Source organism: Cololabis saira, chromosome 8 (genome assembly GCF_033807715.1).
Source record: "Cololabis saira isolate AMF1-May2022 chromosome 8, fColSai1.1, whole genome shotgun sequence".
NCBI classification, from domain to species: Eukaryota; Metazoa; Chordata; class Actinopteri; order Beloniformes; family Belonidae; genus Cololabis; species Cololabis saira.
This window is the reverse complement of record NC_084594.1, coordinates 48,525,835-48,549,757: the sequence shown is the minus strand read 5'-3', so window position 1 is coordinate 48,549,757 and position 23,923 is coordinate 48,525,835. Positions and strand designations below refer to the sequence as shown.

Here is a 23,923-nt window from a genome sequence, read left to right as displayed (position 1 = left end):
GACCCACAGAAAACATAGGCCGGTGCCGCTCGTCCCTCACGCAGCACTTCAGTTCTGACGGACAGACAGACACTCCACTATTCCTGCTCCACCTCCCGTTCACAGATCCAGGACAAGAATGAGGGAGCCCAGTCTTTGCCATTAGCCATCAGGTTTGGTTTAAAGTTCCTGCTGCGTTCAGGTGTGTGGACACGGATTCTGGACAGACATTGTTGGATGAATGAGGGTGATGACTCTTTTGTCTCTTGGTATTTACTCCAATCTGGAGGAGCATCATCACCGTCATCCTAATACACTTGCACATTAATTTGTCTTGGCCTATTTTGGGATTCTTTGTCAAAGCAATCTAAAGGATGGAAGAGTTTCCATGGGGACCGTGTGGACCGGATCTTCAGCAGCCACAATCCACTTAAAAACAGTGAGCTTTCTGAATATCAATCCTTGTTTTGTATAACTCCATTTTGATCCTGAACAACAGTGTTATTACCAACCCAGACCAGCTTTATGCTGTAACTCCGGACCGTGTTCTCCTCTGCTCTTTCCTAACTCGTACTGTTGTTCAAGGTGAATCTTTACCCTCGTTTACCTGCAGCTATTATATCTCTTACGCAGATCTCCACCCAAACTTGAATGTCAAATTTAGCTACATTTGTTCTGAAATGCTGGCCATATGTGACAAGACTTTTTATTTTAGCATATTTGTTTTGTTTTCTGATATGTGGCCATAATCCCAACTGTACCTTAAATCATCCCTATGCTAGTTACTTCTAGTTCTAAGTTCGTAGCACTCAAAATAGGGCTGGGAGATCAGTATCACCAGAAGTTGAACTAATCCAAACGAATTAATTAATTAATTAATCAAAGAGTGGCCATTTTTGTTTTTTTATATTTTGCCCTCAACTCAATGACAAGGTTTTTTCCTGTAAATAAGTTCAGCTATTAAAATGTTGATATTTTCCTAATAAAAGAGCACTCAAAAATAAGTGAAGACAAATGCACACACGTGAACTATTTATGGTAATTTATGGAATATTTTATAACAATTGAAACCAAAGCACAATCCCTTGAAATGAAAACCTTTTACGAGTTCACATATTAGTTGTAGACATTCTGGCCCCGGGGCCTTTATATGTAATTACACTCAGACATTACGTTCATAAAGCATCGTAAGAGCTTTGGAGCTGCTCCATCATCGGGTCTTTGTAAGAAAACGGAGTTGCTGATTTCTGTGGTTTCCAGCGTACGGAGAACTGACCCGTCCCAGACCTGGACTGACCTGTCCCTGTCCACCAATCCAGACCTGGACTGACCTGTCCCTGTCCACCAATCCAGACCTGGACTGACCTGTCCCTGTCCACCAATCCAGACCTGGACTGACCTGTCCCTGTCCGCAAATCCAGAGCACTACATGTCAGCAATAAGTCTGAGATAATGACTAAACAAGTACATCCCACCTTTTTAAGTTATTTAAAGCTATTATCACAATTTACCAAAGATTCACCTTCTACCCCGGGGACATCTGCCCCCTTAGCCTGCAGCTGCTTAGAGACAGAAACGGTGCCTTCCTAGATCCAGTTAGTATGTGCATATACAATATACATATACACAAATGTATATGACACCAAATCTTGTCACTTCTCAGTAACCCCTTTAAAAAAAGAATTCAATAAAACATCTGATTCAGGAATGTATTAGTGCTTCTTCCATAAGTTCATCATAAAGCTGACAGCAGCTTTTCTTCAGAGTGTGAGGGAAGCGCTGGGCGACTCTCGTCCTGCACCGGTACGAGCTGCACCGGTACGTGTACGAGCTGCACCGGTACGAGCTGCACCGGTACGTGTACGAGCTGCACCGGTACGAGCTGCACCGGTACGTGTACGAGCTGCACCGGTACGTGTACGAGCTGCACCGGTACGTGTACCGCAGCCATGAGTCCAGTGTGGGGGATGATACGTTCTGTTACAGTGATATGAATGAACAGAAAAGACATGGCTGATCAACCAAGTACTTGTACATATTATGGCTTGTACATTTACTGGCTGACAAGACCAACTCAACGCAACTGACTGAAGCACAATAACTGGTCTGAAAGTCTAAACTAAACTACAGAACAGACAAGTTCATGAAGGGTGTGATTTAATCAGAAAGATGGAAGAAGCGAGCACCGTATCCCTGAAGGTGAGGGCGTCTCAGCTGGAGACAAATGGCAGTACAGTATATTCAGGAATGTTTGGAGGAATGTGGCCAGGTTTCCAGAGGAACAGAGGACGTTCCAGCGTCACGTCTGCAGTCATGTTTCTTTTGGGGAGAAATCACAGCAGTGTTTGCAGAAGCAGCAGACCTTTCTCACCTTAGTAACAGGCTTTGAATGGAAGGAAAAACTGTTGCATTTTTCTTTTTAGATTTGTGATATATTAGTAATCATTTTTACACACATACTCATGAAAATACATAGACTACGTTTACATGCAGTCAAAATTCAGGTTATTGCTAATATTCCGGTTACTGAAACATTGGGAATATTCCGTTTACATGGTAATTAATCATTGGGGATATCTGGATCAAACCAGCGACGCGCGGAGAACGTGATGACGCAATTCCCGTCATTTCTGCTTCTTCTTCCTGTATCCAAATTAAAAACAAATGCTGCTTCGCACAACTTTTCTCTCACCTTCTTGTAAATCTTCTATCCCGGTACTTTCTACCGTCTACAAATGCAGAAATGTTCATATCCTTCATTACATTTATGAAGTGATTAGTCTCCTCCTGGTCTTGGTTTCTCCGTGTTTAAAAGAACTTCCTGGACTCAAAAGACCAGGATTCCTTGTGAACAGAGCATGTGCAGAAAACAAATTCCTGTTCCGTTTGATGGGGATATTCCGTTTGGCGTTTACATGACCCAATATTGGGGTTTTAAAAAGGAGTAACCCAGGGGTCATATTGGGGTTTTTAAAAACCCGAATATGAGCAAACTCGGGTTATTCAAAGGGATTAATGGTGTTTATGCTATGGTTAATGTAGAAAAACGGCTATTTTGCAAAATAGCCGGCTAATGTGCAAAATAACCGTCAGGGCGGCTAATGTAGAAAAACAGCTATTTTGCAAAGTACATACATTTTTAAGCTCATGCTGCGCGGACATCACATTTTTAATCATCTCTCCAGTCTCGATGCTCCGGTCAGCTCCAGACAATTGTCTCGAGCTGACCGGAGCATGCCGTGGCAATCATAGCAATTAATCCAAATCCCATGCAGTATATTCCTCAATTGAGTATTCCAAAACAAATAATGCAAACTACAGATCACGTCATTGGCACCCCAGAATAGAGCGTTGCCACCAAGGTGGCAAAGCTCAGTGGAGTGCACTCACCTCTACCAGCCTTATACGTCTGGGAAATGTACTGTAAATATCCAGTGTGACAGTCTTTGTGAGGAAAGATCTATTCCACCTTCTCTTTGCACCTCCAAAACAGGCAAACAGTTGTTGCGTCTCTCTCATGGAAGGTGAAGCTCCTAAACCCGAATCATGATGAGATGAGGTCTCTCCTCCTCCTCCTCCTCCTCCTCCATTTGCACAAATTGATGAAACCAAAACAAACTAAGCAAACGTAATTCATTTGGTAGATAGAGTCCAGTTACTACACTACAGAATAGCCTACAGTTCAGTTGAATGGATGAAATTTGCGCTTCAAACCAGTCACTTACACTGTCCAATCAGGGCAGTTGGTGCGTAGCAGCCAATGGAAGAAGCCCATATGCTATACATGCTTGTTGTTGACAAGGCTATTTATGGCTGTTGAGAATCTTAAAGGGATTGTAACATGAAAAACAAATTTTTCTTGATTTTTTGTGTTTTGTTGGGTGTCTTGACATCAATTACACCCAAAAAACAATGAACTTTTAACATTCAGTGTATTGTGTGCTTTCTGGGATTTTCCGCATAACTATGCAAAAACGGCGCATGTGGTTTGCTGGCGGGTCGTTACGTATAAACCCGCTAAATCACCGCCCCCTCCACCCAGCTCCCTGCCTCCTCTCCTCTCCAGCGCACCATAAAGGCTGATTTATGGTTCAGCGTTACACCGACGCAGAGCCTACGGCGTAGGGTTACGCTGCGACGCGCACCGTACGCTGAACCCTACGGCGTAGGCTCTGCGTCGATTTAACGCGGAACCATAAATCAGGCTTAACACGGAGCTGTTTAGAGCCTCTTCTCTTCTCATCACCGGAGGAAAACTGCTAAGAAGACCCGCGGCCACTGACTGGACTTAAGATAAGGGGACACTGCTGCTTGCATGCCTTTATTTTTATGATTGTTTGCGGTGGACTGCTTTTCTGTGCATGCTTCGCCTGTCGCTCCCGGCTTAACTCTCCGACGCCGCTGTTAGAAGTCCAGTTCGGTGTGCGCACGGACTTCATCCCCGGGCTGTAGTCGCCCTGTCTGGGCTGTGTGTGTGGGTGTTTGTGGTGTGCGCACGTGTGTGTGGAGACGCCGGCAGAAGTGTGTAGCAGTTGGGTTGGAGGAGGTTTGGAGGAGGAGCGGAGCAATGATTGACAGGAAAGGGGGGAAAGGAAGCATTTTTCACAGCGCAAAAAAACACTGTCATAAAAAGCCAGGAATGGAGTACTAGAGTGAAGTTTTTCGTGTTACACCCTTTTAGACACATTTGAGGGTTGTTGGCCAAGACTTTTAATAGTGTTAAAAGCATTTTAAAAATGATGTCACAATACCTTTAACGTTACACTCCCCGAAAAAGTGTCGGGTCTGACACATCCACAGCATTAACCGGCTACTGCTGTTTTTCTACATTAGCCGCCCTGACGGTTATTTTGCACATTAGCCGGCTATTTTGCAAAATAGCCGTTTTTCTACATTAACCGTAACATTTACATGGCCGTGCAAATCAGGGTTATTGCCAATATTCAGGTTTTAAAAGGGTTATTGATGCATGGAAACGCAGTCATAAAGACGGGTTTATGTGTGTTTGAGAAAGAATGACTATTTTGGGATTATGCAAACCAATGGAGTTGGACGACCCTGCTATGCAGGAACAGTTTATAACAACTCTTATCTTAGATCTTTTCTGTTTGTTTTCAACAGCTCACTATTCACTTCAATTCAAAATACTTTATTAATCCCTGACGAAAAATTACTTCACATGAAACAATAGGAATTTATTAATTGTGCAATTATGTATTTAAATATAATTTGACAATTATTATTAGAAATAAATAATTAATGCATATTAAAAGTTGTTAAAGTACTAATCATATGAACACAAAAATATGTAATTAGTGTAGAACACTTTCTCGTTACTGTGATTCTTAAAAGGTAATGAGAAACATGAATACTGGTCATGATACAATGTAGGCCAAGTTGACAAATAGTGGAAAATGTGAGAAAAGGACCTTTAGAGGAGCATGAGGCAGGATTGAGGCAGGATTTATGAAAAAAAATTTGTATACGTTTTAAGTTTTCCAGTAATAATGTCAGATGAAGCGTTCCAAACCAAAAACAATGAGCCCTCTAGTGTATCTCTCCGTTGCCTTGAACAGGCTGTGTGCTGCAAAATGTGCTGCAATTGTGGTCCCGAATTTCCTGCGCTGTCCTGTGGATGTGACGTCACATGACGCTGCATGTGCGTTCTCCCCGTTCTCCCGTGCCGGCTTCGCTGTTGGCTGCAGTACCCCCGACGGCCGTTGTGGTGAAGGGTGGCGCTAATGAGTCTCATTTCTTATTCTTGCCTCAAGCTCCTTTAACTTTGCAACATGTTATTGTCCTAACCATTATTTAATTTAAAAAAAATATTCCCATATTAAAGGATTATATTGTCCTTATCATTATTTAATTTTTAAAAATAATCCCATATTATTCATAGTAATCATCAATGTAACGAAACATTCAGTCACATAAACAAAAGTCTAATGAAGCGAGAGAAGAGATTTTTACTGACCTCATGTCCATTCTGAAGTTTCTCATTCTGGGACAGCGGGACACTTTAAAGTGACAGTTTTGTAGACGAGAAAAAGATTGACACTTTCCAGTAAATTAAATATAAGAACTAGCAATATTAACCATAAACAGACATTTGTACACAACTTTATCTAAATTAATATAAAAGGACCTTTTAGTTAAAATGTTTAAAAAAAATTCAGTAATGAACCTGCACTGATTTCGGTAACAGAAATTCACTACCACTGAACAAAAAAATAAAATAAAAAAAGTAACCGTGAGATTTATTTTATAGAAAATATCATAATTACTCTTCATAATTATTTTTTGGAAAATATGACAGAGAAATGTTTACTACGACTTCATGGGAATCAGCCATAAAAGGGGGAAAAGGGGGAATCAGAAATGCATTGTAAAGCGCTTTGAAGAACTTGCACAAGGAAAAAAAGAAGTAAACCATTAATCATTATGAGCTTGAAGGGTCTGTGGAGCTAATTCTTGCAATCTTGTTATGGCAAATTAATTTTAAAGGTCCCTTTTTATGCAATTTTGATACTTATTCATGTAGATCAAGCACCATCAAAGAGTGGTTTTACTTTGAATGCGACTCAAAACTCTCCCGGTCTGTTTCTCTGGTCCGTTCCCTGCTCCTGCTCCTGCTCCTCCTGCTGCTGATTTCCTTCCAAAACCATCAGACATTAACGCCAGTCCTGCGCTGCAGTGACGCAGACAGTTGGAGGATGTTTCTTTTTTAACTGAATGGTGTCTCCCAGGAGAAGGCTGGGTTCATCTGCACTTTTCATCCAGAGGACCAATCTGCAGATGAATCCCTGCTTGCACAGAATTCTTATTTACTGCTTAATCATGCAGCTCTTGGAATGACAAGTTGGCTTGAAAACTGGTATATGACAGTTAGTCAGTCTTGAACCTTTGGAAGTTGTAAAAAGTATAATATAGGACCTTCAAGATGTTTTTTTTTATTTTTTGTAATGGCCAAATAGTGAAACAACAGCCATTTCTGTGTTCTCAGATGTAATATTCTTATTTTGCAAGTTTTTTTCTTGTCATTTGTGGATTAAGGGACTGGCAGTTCCCAGGGTGATGTTGGCCATGTTGTTTTCTGTGTGTTTTTAGGAGGAATTAAAGCCTTACTGGGAAGAGCTATGTCTTATATAGAATATGTTTTTATATATTATTGATTTTGTAAAATGCAGATGAGCTAAAACATTTGTATTTAAAATTCTGGGATCTCTGTTGTCTTGGATTCTGTCTGTTTTCTAAGATGCCAATTTCTTCAGATAAAATGTTTGCTAACAGAGAAATGTATTTTCCTAATGGAGGACACAATTATGCACTTGTATTTTATATAGCAAAACAAATTTAAATCAAATCTTTTTATGTAAATGAAACACTTAAACTGTAATTAGGCAGTACCACATTATTTATTTGTTTGAATGTATGCTGCACTTTAAAAATGGTAGTATTTTCCAGCAAGTCTAATAAAACTATAGAATAGCTAGAAAACAAGCCCAAATCTAATCTAAAAGTTTCCTCTTGGATTTGTCATTTTCCTATTTAGTCATTTTGATTCTCTGAAGAATATATGCCTCCACTTTAGAAAAAAAAAAGATTCTTAAAAGAAGTTATGTTGTTGTTACAACCAAAAACGTAATAACGGCCAATAACGTAATAACTGCCAATAATGTAATAATTTTGGCCATTTCAAATGTAATAAAGCCAATAGTGTAATAATGTGCCAATAATGTAATAAAACTTTTGAGTCAATAATGTAATAACTTTTTGCCGATAATGTAATAATTTTGTAATAATTTTTTAATACCAGGCCAATAACGTAATAACCAGCCAATAATGTAATGCCTTATTACATTATCTGCAAAAAGTTATTACGTTATTGGCTCAAAGGTTTTATTACATTATTGGCACATTATTACACTATTGGCCTTATTACATTTGAAATGGCCAAAATTATTACGTTATTGGCCATTATTACGTTTTTGGTTGTAACAGTTGTTCTTTTTGTTTTGTCCTATTCTTTTTGTTTGATATTCTTTAAATGTTTACAAGCTGCTTGTCTTAAGTGGCGTATCGATGTGCAAAAACCAGAGGACGTTTGCGAAGCAGGAACATTAATGAGACCAAGAATAAATGCATCTCTTACTGAGCAGCCTTGTATTATTTGTGTGTATCATGTCCACTAAGAAGTTACTGATACATGTGAGATCTGAACACTCCACTTACATCATGAATTACAAAACATGTTTTAAGACTAAAACTGTAGATTTTGAAAGGATGATTGTTCCAACAGTGGAATCTCTGCGTGTTGATCCTGATGACGGGACCGACAGCTGGACAGGATTTACAACATTGAGTCCAATCTGATTTGGAAGATGATTTGGTACGACGTTCCAGTTCCAGTTCCAGTTCCCGTTCCCAGTCCTCTCTGATCTGGTCAGGTGTCTCCTGTCTTTGGCTTCTCTTTCATGTCAATACTTTCAAATGAATCTGAAAGATAAAGACATAAACCCAGCAGAAAGTATTACACACACACACACACACAGTTGGTAAACAAGATCTTCAATGTTGATTTAATTTTTAAATTCCAGATGATATGATATAGAGCAGTTTGGTGTGTATTTACCGGTGTACTGGTGTGTATTTACCAGTGTACTGGTGTGTATTTACCAGTGTACTGGTGTGTATTTACCAGTGTACTGGTGTGTATTTACCGGTGTACCGGTTCCTGTGGTGTGTATTTACCGGTGTACTGGTGTGTGTGTGTGTGTGTAACCCACAGATTTTTGTGTCACACAGGGTGTGTGTGACGCGTCTAGTGCAGTAGAAGTAGGGAGATGTCTGTAGTTAGTGCATGTTGCATGTTGCTTTCTGCTTGCTACTCTCTGCTTACAGCTACCGCCGCCAGCTAGCCCCCCTCGGGGGTGAAAAGAGGAGCCGAGTGCTTAACCCTGGTCATCCCGTTGCTGCTTCCACCTGCCTGCTGTGCTGTTGCCGTCCCTGACCCACCAGTCTGGCCCTCGGCAGGAGTTTCCCCCCTTATGAGCCTGCTCCTGCTCAAGGTTTCTTCCCTCCTAAAGGGGAGTTTTTCCTTGCCACTGTTTGGCTTAAGGTTTTTCTCCCACTAGGGGAGTTTTTACCTGCCATTGTTTATGTAATAACTGCTCGGGGGTCATGTTCTGGGTATGGGTCTCTGGAAAGCGTCTAGAGACAACTCTGTTGTATTAGACGCTATATAAATAAAATTGAATTGAATTGAATTGAAATTGAATTAAGTCTCCTCCTGCTGGTACAAAGCCTCTCCACCACCGAGACTCCTCACAGTGCCTCCTCGTGGGCCACACACAGATAAGGGTCTTTGCAGACTCTGAACTAAACTGGAGGGGATCTCGGAGCAGCAGTGGGCCCCAGAGACGCGGCGTATAGGCCCATCACCGTGTGTGTGGACACGCCCTGACGCCCGTCAACCCTGCCCCAACTATGGGTAAATAGCCCCACTGCCTTGTGGGTCAGCTTATTTAGGCAAAGGCTAAGGGAGCACACCCTGACAGAAAAGCAATAATGCGGTGCGCAACAGGCAGGCCTTGAAAGACTAAGGACCCGGCAGCCTCCTGCAATCATGATGGGGGACTGGTCGTCATGGGCTCACCCACGCCACCGGGCTTACCTCATCGTGGTTAAGATAGCGCTACTGGGGAAGCGCACCTCCTTTGGCACTTAAATATCTCCTTGCCCAGGTACCCACTTCTGACCATGGTGAACAGTACCTGGACTTACATCCGGTTGAAGTCTGACGGCGATGGGGTTCCTGGCGACGGGAGCAGGTGCGAATGAAGTGGAAGCTCTTAGCTAGTACCCTGCATGGCAGCAGCACAGGGTATAGGTCGCTAGCAGCTTGGCTGAGTGGAAGCTGTTTTCGGCAGACCCCTGTGTGTTTGAGCAGCCCTATTTAGGGACGGCACTGCTCACCTCAATTGAGGAAGGGCCTAGAAAGGGTGGCCTAAAAATTGCCCACTCAATCTCGCCTGGATAGGTTACCGCACCTATTGGGCCTTTCCACTCCTGCGGTCGAAATAAAAATAGGAATCCATGCAACTTGAAACTGGCAACATGGAATGTAAGGACTCTCCTGGACTCTTATGGCAGATCTGATAGACCTCACAGGAGAACTGCCTTGGTTGCTGCAGAGCTGAGTCCTTACAACATCGACATTGCAGCTCTGAGTGAGACCAGGATCCTGGATGAAGGCTCTCTAACAGAAGAAGGTATGGGCTACACTTTCTTCTGGAAAGGCTACCCCTTAGGGGGACAGCATCTGCATGGTGTAGGTCTAGCCATCAAAAACACACTACTGCCAAGACTCACAGAAACACCCGTCGGCATCAGTGAGAGACTCATGACCCTCCGTATCCCGCTGGCTAGGAATCGCTTTGGTACACTTCTGAGTGCTTATGCACCGACACTGCCATCCGAGAGTGAAGTCAAGGATTCCTTTTACCAGTCACTTGACGAGGCTCTTTGCCGGATCCCCAAGAATGACAAGATTTTCTTGCTTGGGGATTTTAATGCCCGAGTGGGACAGAACAGCAGGATATGGAGTGGGTACTTGGCAGGCATAGAGTCGGCCAGGCTAACGCAAATGGGATGAGATTGCTTACTCTCTGCTCTGAGCATAACCTGACCATAACCAACACCGTCTTCCAGCAGAAGGCTAAATACAAGACATCATGGATGCACCCCCGTTCCAAACACTGGCACCTGATAGATTTTATCATAGTGAGGCGTAGTGACATCAAATACATCCTCATCACCCGTGCCATGAGAGGTGCAGAGTGCTGGACAGACCATCGTCTGATTGTGGCCAATGTCCACATGGTGCGCCCCCCCTTGCGGCTGCGAGGACCCAAAAGGAAGAAGCTAGACTGCACCCGCCTCGAAAACCCTGATGCAAGAACTGACTTTCGTCGCTCCCTGGCTGAGAAACTAGGGGGGATGGAGTCTTCTTTGAACTCATCTGAGAACACCATGGACCAGAGCTGGAACTCTATTAGCTCGGCTCTCCATGAGGCAGCAGCCCAAACAATCGGCTATAAGAGCAAGAATCACCAAGACTGGTTTGATGACAACTCGGACACCATCCATGTCCTGCTGAAGGATATGCACAAAGCACACAGGGCAACCTTAGAGAACCCTTCATCCAGTAGCAGCAGGCAGAAATGGCAGAGAGCTTGTGGAGAAGAGCAAAGGGCTGTTAGGAGCATGCAGAATGAGTGGTGGAGAAAAAAGGCACATGAAATCCAGACCTTTGCCGATAAAAATGACATGCACAACTTTTACAACACTGTCAAGAAGACCTACGGCCCAACAAACCGCTGCATCACTCCCCTGAAGACAGCAGATGGTCCGACAATCTTGAAGGATCAGCCAAGAATCCTGATGAGATGGGCAGAACACTTTGGCACCCTGCTGAATCAGGAATCTGATGCAGCCCCCACCGTTCTGGATGAACTGCCTACATTTCCTCCTATGCACAATTTGGACCAGCCCCCAACCTTTCTGGAGGTCCGATCAGCTATCCGTCCCTCAAAAACAACAAATCCCCGGTAATGACAACATCCCGGCTGAACTGCTGAAGCAAGGAGGGTACCTCTGTACAAGAGCATTACACCGATACATCACCAAGGTCTGGGCTGAAGAGAACGTCCCACAACAATGGAGAGACGCCAATGTTGTCACTATTTATAAGAATAAGGGTGACAAGGCTGTCTGTGGCAACAGTAGGGGAATTTCACTTCTTGCTGTTGCCGGCAAAGTCCTGGCAAAGGTGATGCTCCAGAGGTTGATAAAGAACATCACTGAGTCGATACTGCCTGAATCACAGTGCGGGTTTAGAAAGAGTAGGAGCATAGTGGACATGATTTTCACAGCTAGACAGCTGCAAGAAAAGTGCAGGGAACAACATCAGGACCTATTCAAGGCCTTTGTCGACCTCTCCAAAGCTTTCGACACTGTTCAGAGACTCTATGGGGAGTCCTCCTCAGGTTTGGCTGTCCCAAGAAGTTTGTTAACATCCTCCGTCAGTTCCATGAGGGAATGACTGCTCGAGTGACCATAGGAGGTCAAGAGTCTGCCCCCTTCCCGGTACATACAGGAGTAAGGCCGGGGTGTGTACTAGCACCAGTGCTTTTTAACATCTTCCTGTTATGTGTTATCCAGCTTCTCCACAAGGAGATTGAGGACAACAGCGGTGTGGCAGTGGACTTTCGCCTAGATGGCAACCTCTTTAATAATAGGAGGCTTCAGGCTACCACCAAACTGCAGAGGGAGAGAGTCATTGAGCTGCAGTACGCAGACGACTGTGCGCTGGTATCTCACAGACCACAAGACCTCCAATCCGTTCTTGCTGCTGCGGTGAGAGCGTACACCAGGATGGGACTGACCGTCAACACCAGCAAGACGGAGGTAGTGTGCCAGTGGAGTTCCAACAAGCCATCTACACCACTTATCTTCACTGTTTCTGGAGAAGAACTAGCAAGTGTTCCATCCTTCAGATACCTGGGGAGCATTCTTTCTGAAGACAACACTGTTGATAGTGAAGTCCAGAACAGGATCAAGCAGGCAGCGGCTGCTTTTGGGAGACTCAGGCGTCGGGTCTTCCAAAACAAGAACCTCCATCTTCGCACAAAGGTCTCTGTCTATCAAGCCATCTGCCTTACTACCCTCCTGTACAGCTGTGAAGCCTGGGCAACCTACAGCCGCCACATCAAGGCCCTAGAACAGTTTCACATACGCTGCCTTCAGCGCATCCTGGGGATTACGTGGCGTGATCGTGTGCCTCATTCCGAAATACTCTCAAAAACCAACTGTAGGAGTATTGAGGCCACGATCACCCAGCACCAACTACGATGGCTGGCCCACGTAGTAAGGATGCCCTCAGACCACCTGCCTCGCAAAGTGCTATACGGCCAGCTACACCATGGCCGTCGCTCAGCTGGAGGGCAGAAGAAGCGTTATATAAGACCAGCTGAAAACTGCATTAAGGAAGTGTAAAATCAGACCTGAGGCCCTGGAAGCTGTGGCTGCTGATCGTAACACCTGGCGTCAGCTGTGCCAGGATGGCACTCGCCTGCTGGAGGAGGATCGGACAGCCAAGAGACAGGAGAGAAGACTCAGGAGGAATACACCTACGGTTGCTGTTGCCGCCACCACCACCACCACCACCACCACATTTACGTGCCCTACCTGCAGTAGGGTTTGTGGATCCAGGATAGGGCTATTCAGCCACCAACGAACTCACGGATAGAAGTGGATCGTAGTCATCGGACTCGATGGACAACCATAAGCAAGTAAGCAAGTACTGGTGTGTATTTACCGGTGTACTGGTGTGTATTTACCGGTGTACTGGTTCCTGTGATGTGCATTTACCGGTGTACTGGTTCCTGTGGTGTGTATTTACCGATGTACTGGTGTGTATTTACCAGTGTACTGGTTCCGGTGCAGGCGTTGGGTGTGCAGCAGCAGCAGGAACAGGCAGAAGCTGAGGACAGACGTGACTGCAGAACTCAACAGGAAGGAGTACGAGCCCCGGCTGTGGATCACCTGCAGGAAACAACACTCTCAACTTCTACTCTCATCTCATTCTAGTCAGTACAGGAAAGTAAAGCCAATCAAACACTCCTCACATGGTTTTAGAACGGTGCCACAGTAGCGACAGGTGGATGTCGTGTACTCAGCTGACTGTCAGACGATGAACTTTTGCACCGTTCTAATCACACCATCGATCTGTTGGTGTCGCCTGTAAACTCCCTCCATTCACACCATTATCTACTAATGTTTGAATTTAACATTGTCAACATTCAAGCGCAAAACAGGAGGTATTACTTTAGCAGATGTTTGTCTGATGAAGCTATTGCTAAATTTAGGGAGGCCATTGCTCATCTTACGATAGTGGAAAATAGTGAAGTAGTCGAGGCCAGTGACCTGGGTTCTACCTCTGATGTTGATTTCCTTGTTAGTAACACTGCTGATTTGTTGCATTCAGCTTTAGATGAAGTTGCTCCTTTGAAAAGGAAGGTTTCCAACCATAGGAGCTTAACTCCCTGGTATAATTCAGATATCTGCAAACAACAAAACGTGCGTAAAATGGAAAGGAAGTAAGTAAGTAAGTAAGACTCTTGTAAGTCTGTAGACTCCTCGTGAATGGAAAGATATTCTAATAGTATATAAAAAAGCCATTCGCAAAGCCAGAACAGCTTATTATTCAACGTTGATTGAGGATAACAAAAGTAACCCACGTTTTCTGTTCAGCACTGTAGCCAGGCTGACAAAGAGTCACAACTCTGTTGAGCCGTGCATTCCTGCAGCTCTCAGTAGTGAAGACTTTATTAGCTTCCCTAGGCTCTGACTTGACTCTAGACTGTTTTGATCCTATCCACCTTATTCCTGGAGGCTCTACTGTAGAAACGGTTATGGGTGTAACTTCCGGTTAGACGCCGGAAGTAGTGTAAAGCCATTGACTAACCATGGCAACTGAGCGCGAACAGCGGTTTATTTTTAAGCAATTTGCTTTAAATCTAGCAGAGAAGTTACGGTTTTGTTTTCTGACATATAGGCCCGGTTTCACAGACAAGGCTTATATCAAGCCAGGAGTAGGCCTAAGTCAGACTAGTAAAGCTAGGTTATTTAAGTGGCTTGCATGAGCGTGGCTTATATTTGTCTTAGTTAGTCCCAGACTGTGGAGTCCTGGAGTAAGCTTAAATGAGAATGCCTCATTAGCCTAAGTGGGAGCACAGTCTGTTAGCCTAATGGTGTTCATAAAAACCTGGAATGGAATTGAGGACAGTTTTGCTGGAGGGAATTTTGACACCAAACATGGCTGAAGCTAAAAGAACACGCTCAAAGAACTATACTGAGTATGAAAAAACCTTACTTAAACAAATTGTGGGAAATCATGCTGTTATTGAAAGTAAAGGGCATAGTGCTGCTGTTGAACATAAGAAGAGGAGTGCTTGGGCTGCCATTTGCAGTGAATTCAACTCAAATGAAAATGAAAATCTAATGAAATTAGAAGAGAGAGCTGTTCAAAGAAAGATGCAAGAGATAGGTATGTAATGTAATGAAATATGTTATGAAAATAAATGTTTTCTCACTTGACAAGAGTGTGAGTATTGTAGTCACCACAACCTACATTTTAGAACAGCCTTGGTTGAGTTTCTCATTTAATTTTTCAGCACACTATTTATATATGTTGTACACAACAAACACTATTAAGGCAAAAACAAGCCATAATCAATACATTCCATGGTTAAATGTATCTTTTTTCTAACTGAAGTGCTGCAATGTGAAAGCAGTTCTGAGTGCAAGTCCTCGTTGGTTATTTTCTGCCACCGGCATGGGCCCATCTGGATCATTCTGGTCTTCCATCGGAGGGTCAGGACAATTATGCTGCTTCAGGTAGTTGTGCAGAACAGTTGTAGCAATGATCACCTTGCAGCATCTTCTTGGCTCAAAACGAAGTGTATTGCGTAAACACTGGAATTGATTTTTCGACACTCCAAACATACGCTCGACCATCCCTCTAGTGCGAATATGAGCTCTGTTGTATCTTTGTTGCTCAGTTGTTGTAGGATGTGGCCAAGGCGTGAATAAATAGGAGCATATCCACTGTCACCAAGTAGTATTCCACTATGTTGCCCTCTCTCAAACTGAGCACACAATGAAGAGTTGTGAAAAATCCTTGAGTCATGTGTTGCTCCTTTCCAACGGGCAACAATGTTTGAAAACTCTAAATTTGGAGTGCAAACAGCCTGAACATTGATGGAAAACCAGTTCTTACGGTTCCTGTACTCCTCAGCATCAGGAGTTGATGGACACTTGATTTCAACATGACATCCCTCTATACAGCCAATCACTCCTGGGAAGTTCCCATATTCGTAGAATCACACTTTTTAACAGGCTTGCTCAGCAACATCAGGGAACTTAATGTACAGATTTCTCAGTTCACAAATGGCACTGCAGACATTGTGAACTATTCTACACACTGTTGCTTCATTGACACCACACAAATCACCAGTTTCACGATGAAAGGTTCCAGATGCCAAGAATCTCAAAGTGATCAGAACTTGGAGAGAACTGGGTACAGGCCTTCCTCTTTGAGACATGGAGGAAAGTCTAGGCTCAAGCAAAGTAATTATCTCCAGTACATCTTCTTTGTACATACAAAAGCGGTCTTGGAAAGTTATTTCATCAAACTGATTCAATGGATTACTCCTATCCACAAGTATTTGCCTGGCTGGCCTCTGTAGCAAATATTGGTCTTCATTTAGATATTCCAAATACTCCATGCTCCCAAACCATCTGTGCTCCCTTTCACAAACAGGACTAAGCCGAAGTTAAACCTGCCTCTTTGCAGGATTAATATAAACTTAAATTTAGTCCTAGAGTAGCTCTAATCCACCCTCTTGCAATTGGCTTTGTTAAATCCAGAACAGACTAAATCTATGACTATTTTAAGATATGTCTGTGCAAGTGACTTAAAGTTAAGCCAGCTCAAACAGCATTTTAGTCTGAGACTAGGCTTAAGCCTTGTCTGTGAAACCGGGCCTTAATGTTTAACATATTTATCAACCGTAGCATTTACTAAAATGTCCTTGCGGAGCTCGGGTACGTCGTGTTGCGGAGGAAAACCCGCATCATACTTTGTGGCTGAGATACGACAAAGCACCGGAGGAGAGACGCCGAATCCTCCGAAGGATTGACAGCAATGTCATGAGAACATCAGGTATGATTTCAGGTTAATGTCATGAGAATATCAGGTATGATTTCAGGTTAATGTCATGGGAACATTAGGTATGATTTCAGGTTAATGTCATGAGAATATCAGGTATGATTTCAGGTGTATGGAGGACACAGCATTGTAGTATTTGTCCGGTAATGACAACCTTTAGTATTATTTATTATTATTTTCTGTGCAGTTAAAATACAAAGTGTGTTTATGGCACGGACTGCAGGGCAGCATTAGAATAAAAATACAATAGTTTCACTACAGATGTGTTGATAAGAAAAATGTTTTTTGTTAATTAAATTTTAAATCGTAGCTGTGTAATGTACCAGGTTTTTCCTAAACTTCTGGAGGGCTTAGGTGATGTGGTTGCAGGTGGGGGGTTGTGGGTCTTCCCCCAGGTACATTTGATGAGGGGGCTGGGGATGTTATAGTGGTAGGGAAAACCCTAATGTATCATATCTTATCTTAATAATTGTGTACTGTATTGCTCCCTCAGATGAGCCTGACCAGATGGATCAGATTGAGGAGCTGTGCTCAACACCAAAGCTTCCTGTGATGCCCAAACACAGTGGTCAGATTCAGGGATGGAGGACCACACCTATTCTATTATTTACGTGCTGGAGATGAGGTGATGGGTGACCGTGGTTTCACAGTTAGAGACTTGCTGGAGGAGCGTAGGGGGAAGCTAATCATTCCAGCATTCACACGCAAAGGATGCCAGCTGACCAGTGAGGAGGTCACTCGCACACGCCGCATTGCTCACGCCCGCATTCATGTTGAATAAGGTGCCTGAAGGTGTACAAGATTCTTTCTCAAACAGGGCCAATTCACTTTGTGCCCAAAATTGACAAAATGCTCAAGATTTGTGCTGGTTTAGTGAATTTAAGAGCTGAGTTTATTTCAAGTGAAAAGACATTTAATATTGCCCTTAAACATACTTACATATTTCATTCATTTAACATTTTCTGAAAACAATTGAGGTACACTTATACTTACAGTATCTTTAAAACATAACTCTCAACAGGTTAAGTTTTTTTTAAAGTTTTTTTATTTATTTAGACGGGACAATGCATATTAATGCACACTACATTAAGCAGTGTGAATACACCGGGTTTTAGCAGTAATGCTAGTTTCCACCCGCAGTCCCCTGTATGTAGTTTGTAGAGCTGCACTTACATATTTCATTCATTTAACATTTTCTGAAAACAACTGAGGTCCAGCTGCAATTGTTATTTTTTTGAGGAAATAAAAGTCCAAATAGTGTGATTTCAGCTTGTCAGGTGTGAATATTTTCTGGTTTCTTAAGTCCTCCGACAGTAAACTGAATCTCTCTCACTTAAAGCGACACTAAGTAACTTTTCCACCTTAATATCATATTTCCAGAGTCATTGTGATGGTACATCAACTTCCAACAGGTTTAATGACACCTCTGTCATGGTCTGAGGGGTCTGTATCGCCTTCACTGGCACTATGTAACTTTGAGGAGCATGGTAGGAACCCTGCCACACTAAAAAACTACAAATCTTTACGGCTTTGACTGCCTTACGTCATACGTCACTTCCCCCTCCTTCCCGATTCGCAGTCGAGACGAAAATGGGCGGGGCGTGGAGCGCAGCTCCGCAGAAGCTGGTAACCCGTTGCTGTGTTGTGGCTGCAGCAGCTCCACACAACAGACGTGGGGAAAAGATCGCTAATGGTTTCACTTTTCACCAGTTTCCTGCTCAGAGGTAGAACCACCCAGGCCAAGCATCTGATATAACAGAGTAAAAGAGTCGCCGGCTCGCTTGGATCGCGGCTGTAACGACCAAACCTTCCACACAGTAAAGCCTGAATTATGGTTCTGCGTTAAATCGACGCAGACCTACGGCGTAGGGTACGTGGCGACGCGCAACGTACGGTGCGTGACGCCGCGTACCCTACGCCGTAGGCCCTGCGTCGATTTAACGCAGAACCATAAATCAGCCTTAAACCACAAACACTCACACAGACCGGGTCGGATCAAAACACGGGTTTTATTCCCCACTTCACCAGCTAAACGCAGTTGCTGGCCAGCTCTCTGCGGTCCAATTAACCCCAATCTTCAGATAAAACTAGTTTGTTGAGGAAAAAATATTAACTCTTATTTGTAGCTGCAGAGGAAAAAAATAATCTCACAAGGAAAACAAAAATATTGCTCACGCCTTGGAGCCTTTTCAACATAATATAGCAGTCAAAAAAAAAAGAAAAGAGAAGTAAGAGGGATACAAAACATGTACTGTATGTTGTACTATTATACAAATTTATTGAAAAACATGGCGAGTCAAACATTTACCAAAGCAGCTGCCAAACACTCCTAAACAAGGTAGCCGGAGACGGTGGTTCTGCAGAACTGCGGCTGTAAATCCTTTCTAAAGAGTGCAGCTCCGACGAGGAGCTCCATTCTTCAGTAGGGATTTCATATGGATCCAGACCGTTAATAATCATTATTTTCTCCATATACCGCTCCCTGGCTTCCTTGTTTAAGGTATCCCGGTAAATTCCAGTTCCTTTCCAGTAGTTTAACATCTTTTTTTTTGCGTTCCATCTGTTCACTTGGTGAAACAGAAAAGCGCCCCGTCTTCTCTCAAAACAAATGCACGCGACGGGACAGGAGTTTTCCGGCAGTACGCGCTGGTGCTCATGGGAAACGTAGTGTTCTTTCTGGTAAAGCACTACCGCTTTTGTCCAAAAGATGCCGACAAACTCAGAAAAGCTGAAAGTTACATTGTGGTGCTTTAAGACACAAATGTAATGTGCTTTTGTTAAACAACATTTTTTGTGTTAAAATGTTTTGATTCATGTCCCTATATTGTATGTCCTAATATGTCAGGAGGGGATCTTTCAGGTTGTGTTTTTAATAAAACTGAAAACAAAAATGAAGTCTGTTGTACTGTTTTCCCCCTAGCTTTATACAGTGCTCTTGGTGTTTTGTGTGTGTATTACACATAACACCTGTTATTTGCTTACTGTATTTTCAAGAGATTCAGATATTTGGGGCAGAGCTGAATCTTCTTTGCAACAAATGAATCTACAAATGTTGGAAGCATGTGTGAAAAGTTCTGGAGGTGTTTCATGTGTGTATCTGAAGTCTTTGTCAAATGAAATTTGGAACTCTAGGTGCTCAGTTGGTGTCCAGATAACCAGCTCTGCAGCTCTGCAGCCCCAGGAACATCACTGCCAGCTGGACCTGAAAGAATAAATATAAAAGAAGCTTACAGTTTGTCTTAATGAAGGTTCACAAGTAGCCTACCTGTCACATTAGTTCATAGATTATAAGCAGTACTCGAGTTGTAAAAAAAAAAATCAGGGGGGGTGGTGGATTTTATCATATGGGGACAGATAATTTGTACTGAATACAAATAATATAATATATTACAAATAATAGCAGTGACCAAAACACCTGCAGAAATACTGCAGGAATGACATAGCAGCAGTTAAATGCAGCCTTCTGTAAGCTTTAAATATCCACTGGGCTTACATCAAATACATCAAAACACAACAATAAAAAACACTTTTCTGAACTTATCAATATGACTCTGTCCTTCACAGGATAAGTAACATGGATCACTGCAAAAACTCACAATCTTAACAAGAATATTTGTCTTATTTCTAGTTAAAATGTCTCATTTTAGTAAAAGAAAAAATCTCATTACACTTAAAACAAGACTCATCACTGGAAAAAACAACAATTTTCACCTGTTTCAAGTAGATTTTCACTTGAAATAAGTAGAAAAATCTGCCAGTGGAACAAGATGTTATTGCTTGTAATAAGAAGATAAATCTTGTCCCACTGGCAGATTTTTCTACTTATTTCAGGTGAAAATTTACTTGAAACAGGTGAAAATTGTCAAATGTTATTTTTCTGGTGATGACTCTAAATGTTGAAATAGCAGTTCATTGATGAAATGACATAAGGGATGGAAAGGGGGGATGATTTGGACCGTTTTTATTTCAGGGGGGATGCCATCCCCCCTCATCTCGAGTACTGATTATAAGTAACAATATTTACCCACCTGGAGGAGTATCCACTTTGCCCATTGGGAAGAATGAGATACTTCCCATCTTCTAAGCATTTCTTCACTTCTTCAGGTCGTCCTCCCATCCCTCAACAGCAGGAGGCAGAGGTGAGATGATATTGTCCCGTTTGAGCTGTGACAGGTGGTGTTTCCACATGTTTTATATCCCCAACGCTCGGAGAAAGAGGGTTAACGCGTTCACTCAGCATGTAAACAAACGCGGTTCCGGTACGCGCCGGAAGTCGCACCCATAATTCACGCGAAGCCTCATGGGGCGTAGGAATAAGGTGGATAGACCTCCCTGAGCTGACCTCACTCGTTAATAGAGCTAAGTCTACCACATGTATGTTAGACCCCATACCGACTCCACTATTCAAAAATGTTTTTTCTCTTATTGGTACGACAATACTGGACCAAATCAACCTATCCCTAAGTTTAGGATATGTACCACAGGTTTTCAAAGTGGCAGTAATTAAACCTTTACTTAAAAAACCTTCTCTTGACCCAGACACCTTAGCTAATTATAGACCAATTTCCAACCTTCCATTTGTATCTAAAATTCTGGAAAAGGCAGTTTCAAGCCAGTTATGTGACTATTTGTATAGAAATGATCTGTTTGAAGTCTTTCAGTCAGGGTTCAGAATGCATCATAGCACAGAGACAGCACTGGTTCCAGTCACGAATGGCCTTCTTATGTACTGTCCATATTGGTTCTACTGGACCTCAGATAAGGGATTAGTGTCCATACTGGTTCTACTGGACCTCAGATAAGGGATTAGTGTCCATACTGGTTCTACTGGACCTCAGATAAGGGATTAGTGTCCATACTGGTTCTACTGGACCTCAGATAAGGGATTAGTGTCCATACTGGTTCTACTGGACCTCAGATAAGGGATTAGTGTCCATACTGGTTCTACTGGACCTCAGATAAGGGATTAGTGTCCATACTGGTTCTACTGGACCTCAGATAAGGGATTAGTGTCCATACTGGTTCTACTGGACCTCAGATAAGGGATTAGTGTCCATACTGGTTCTACTGGACCTCAGTACTGCTTTTGACACTGTAGATCAGCATTTTACTGCACAGGTTAGAGCATGTTGTTGGGATTAAAGGGACAGCTCTACGTTGGTTTAAATCATATCTATCTGACAGGTTCCAGTTTAATTTTCTAATTCTTTTTGTCCAAAACACTTTTAGGTTTTTTAAATACCAACATGTTTTGGCGATTCCTTTCGCCTTCATCAGAGTCAGAGCTGGTGTGTGTGAGCCGTCACCTCTCAGCTGATGTTAGAAGGGGGGGGGGACTCACCTGTCAGATCTGACAGGTGAGTCCCGCCTCCTGCTGCCCCCCCAAACCCCCCCAAACCCCCAAGGCCCCCTGCTGACCCCCAGGCTCCCTGCTGGCCCTCCCAGGCCCCCCGCTGCCCCCCCAAGCCCCCCCCAGGCTCCCTGCTGCCCCCTGCTGCCCCCCCAGTCCCCCTGCCCTCCCAGGCTCCCTGCTGCCCCCCAGGCCCCCTGCCCCCCCAGTCCCCCTGCCCTCCCAGGCTCCCTGCTGCCCCCGGCTGCCCCCCCAAGCTCCCTGCTGCCCCCCCAGTCCCCCTGCCCTCCCAGGCCCCCTGCCCCCCCAGGCTCCCTGCCCCCCCAGGCCCCCTGCCCCCCCAGGCTCCCTGCTGCCCCCTGCTGCCCCCCCAAGCTCCCTGCTGCCCCCCCAGGCCCCCTGCCCCCCCAGGCCCCCTGCCCCCCCAGGCTCCCTGCTGCCCCCTGCTGCCCCCCCAGTCCACCTGCCCTCCCAGGCTCCCTGCTGCCCCCCCAGGCTCCCTGCCGCCCCCCCAGGCTCCCTGCTGCCCCAGGCTCCCTGCCCCCCCAGGCCCCCTGCCCCCCCAGGCTCCCTGCTGCCCCCTGCTGCCCCCCCAGTCCACCTGCCCTCCCAGGCTCCCTGCTGCCCCCCCAGGCTCCCTGCCGCCCCCCCAGGCTCCCTGCTGCCCCAGGCTCCCTGCTGCCCCAGGCTCCCTGCTGCCCCCCCAGGCCCCCTGCCCCCCCAGGCTCCCTGCTGCCCCCTGCTGCCCCCCCAGTCCACCTGCCCTCCCAGGCTCCCTGCTGCCCCCCCAGGCTCCCTGCCGCCCCCCCAGGCTCCCTGCTGCCCCAGGCTCCCTGCTGCCCCCCCAGGCTCCCTGCCCCCCCAGGCCCCCTGCCCCCCCAGGCCCCCTGCCCCCCCCAGGCTCCCTGCGACCCCCCCAGGGGAGTTTTTACCTGCCATTGTTCATAATAATAAAAATAGAATAGAATAATAATATTAATAATAATAATAATCCATTTTATTTATCGAGCGCTTTTAAAAGATCTCAAAGACGCTTAAATGTTATGTTATGTTTCTGTAATAATTGCTCGGGGGTTTATGTTCGGGGTCTCTGGAAAGATCCTAGAGACAACTTCTGTTGTAATAGACGCTATAGAAATACATTTGAATTGAATAAAATTGAATTGAAGTGAGGAACAAGAGTAAACTGGAAGCTGCTTGACTTGTCATTCTGGACCAGATCTGATATGAGTTTGTATCTGTATCATCTACAGAGTTCACCTTGTTACTTTTCAACAGCTTGAAAAATTGAGTAAAAACTTTAACTATGCAGTGGATAATACATTAGTGGGGTCGTTTAAGGCTCAGTCATTTCAAATTGGTGTTAAAGTTTGGTTTTCACTTCCAAGTTGAAGTTTAGGGTCTATAGAACAATTTGAGTCCGAGTGTCAAACGCAGAGATCAAAAATGGCCTCTAGGGGGCGCCGTAAAATATGTAAACTGCTACAACTTTTGATTAGATTATCCAATTTTAACATATGAGGTATGTATGGATTCAGAATTAAAAGGAACAGGTATACCAAGCATTTGGTGACCAGATTAAAAATAAATACACTTTTAGCCCAATATATTAATTGGACACAAGCAAAATTGTGCTTTTTTTGAAGATAAAGTCTGGGAATGTCCTCAAAGTTGCTATGAAACATGATTTTTAAAGTTATTGTAAATAAAGGCTGTGTAATGACTCAACTGGATTTAAGATTGGTGCTCAGAATATCCCTATAGCACAAAGATAGCTAGGATACCCATACACAAATATGGCT

The 23,923-nt window shown here is 44.0% G+C and overlaps 2 protein-coding genes across 4 annotated transcripts in view; one reads left to right on the top strand and one right to left on the bottom strand.

Moving 5' to 3' along the window:
• elk4 (ETS transcription factor ELK4) overlaps positions 1-8,128 on the top strand; it is a 76,434-nt gene extending 68,306 nt beyond the window's left edge. Inside the window, 1 exon segment of the mRNA XM_061728198.1 lies at positions 1-8,128. Coding sequence (XP_061584182.1) covers positions 1-58 — 58 coding nt within the window. The 3' untranslated portion in view covers positions 59-8,128.
• mfsd4aa (major facilitator superfamily domain containing 4Aa) overlaps positions 7,901-23,923 on the bottom strand; it is a 70,518-nt gene continuing 54,495 nt past the window's right edge. The window contains exons 8-9 of one of the 3 annotated variants that reach the window (XM_061728196.1): positions 13,464-13,584; positions 7,901-8,475 (exon numbers count right to left, since the gene is read on the bottom strand). In XM_061728196.1, the coding sequence (XP_061584180.1) occupies position 8,475; positions 13,464-13,584 (122 nt within the window). In that variant the 3' untranslated portion in view covers positions 7,901-8,474. The other 2 variants (XM_061728195.1, XM_061728194.1) reach the window with 2 other exon arrangements.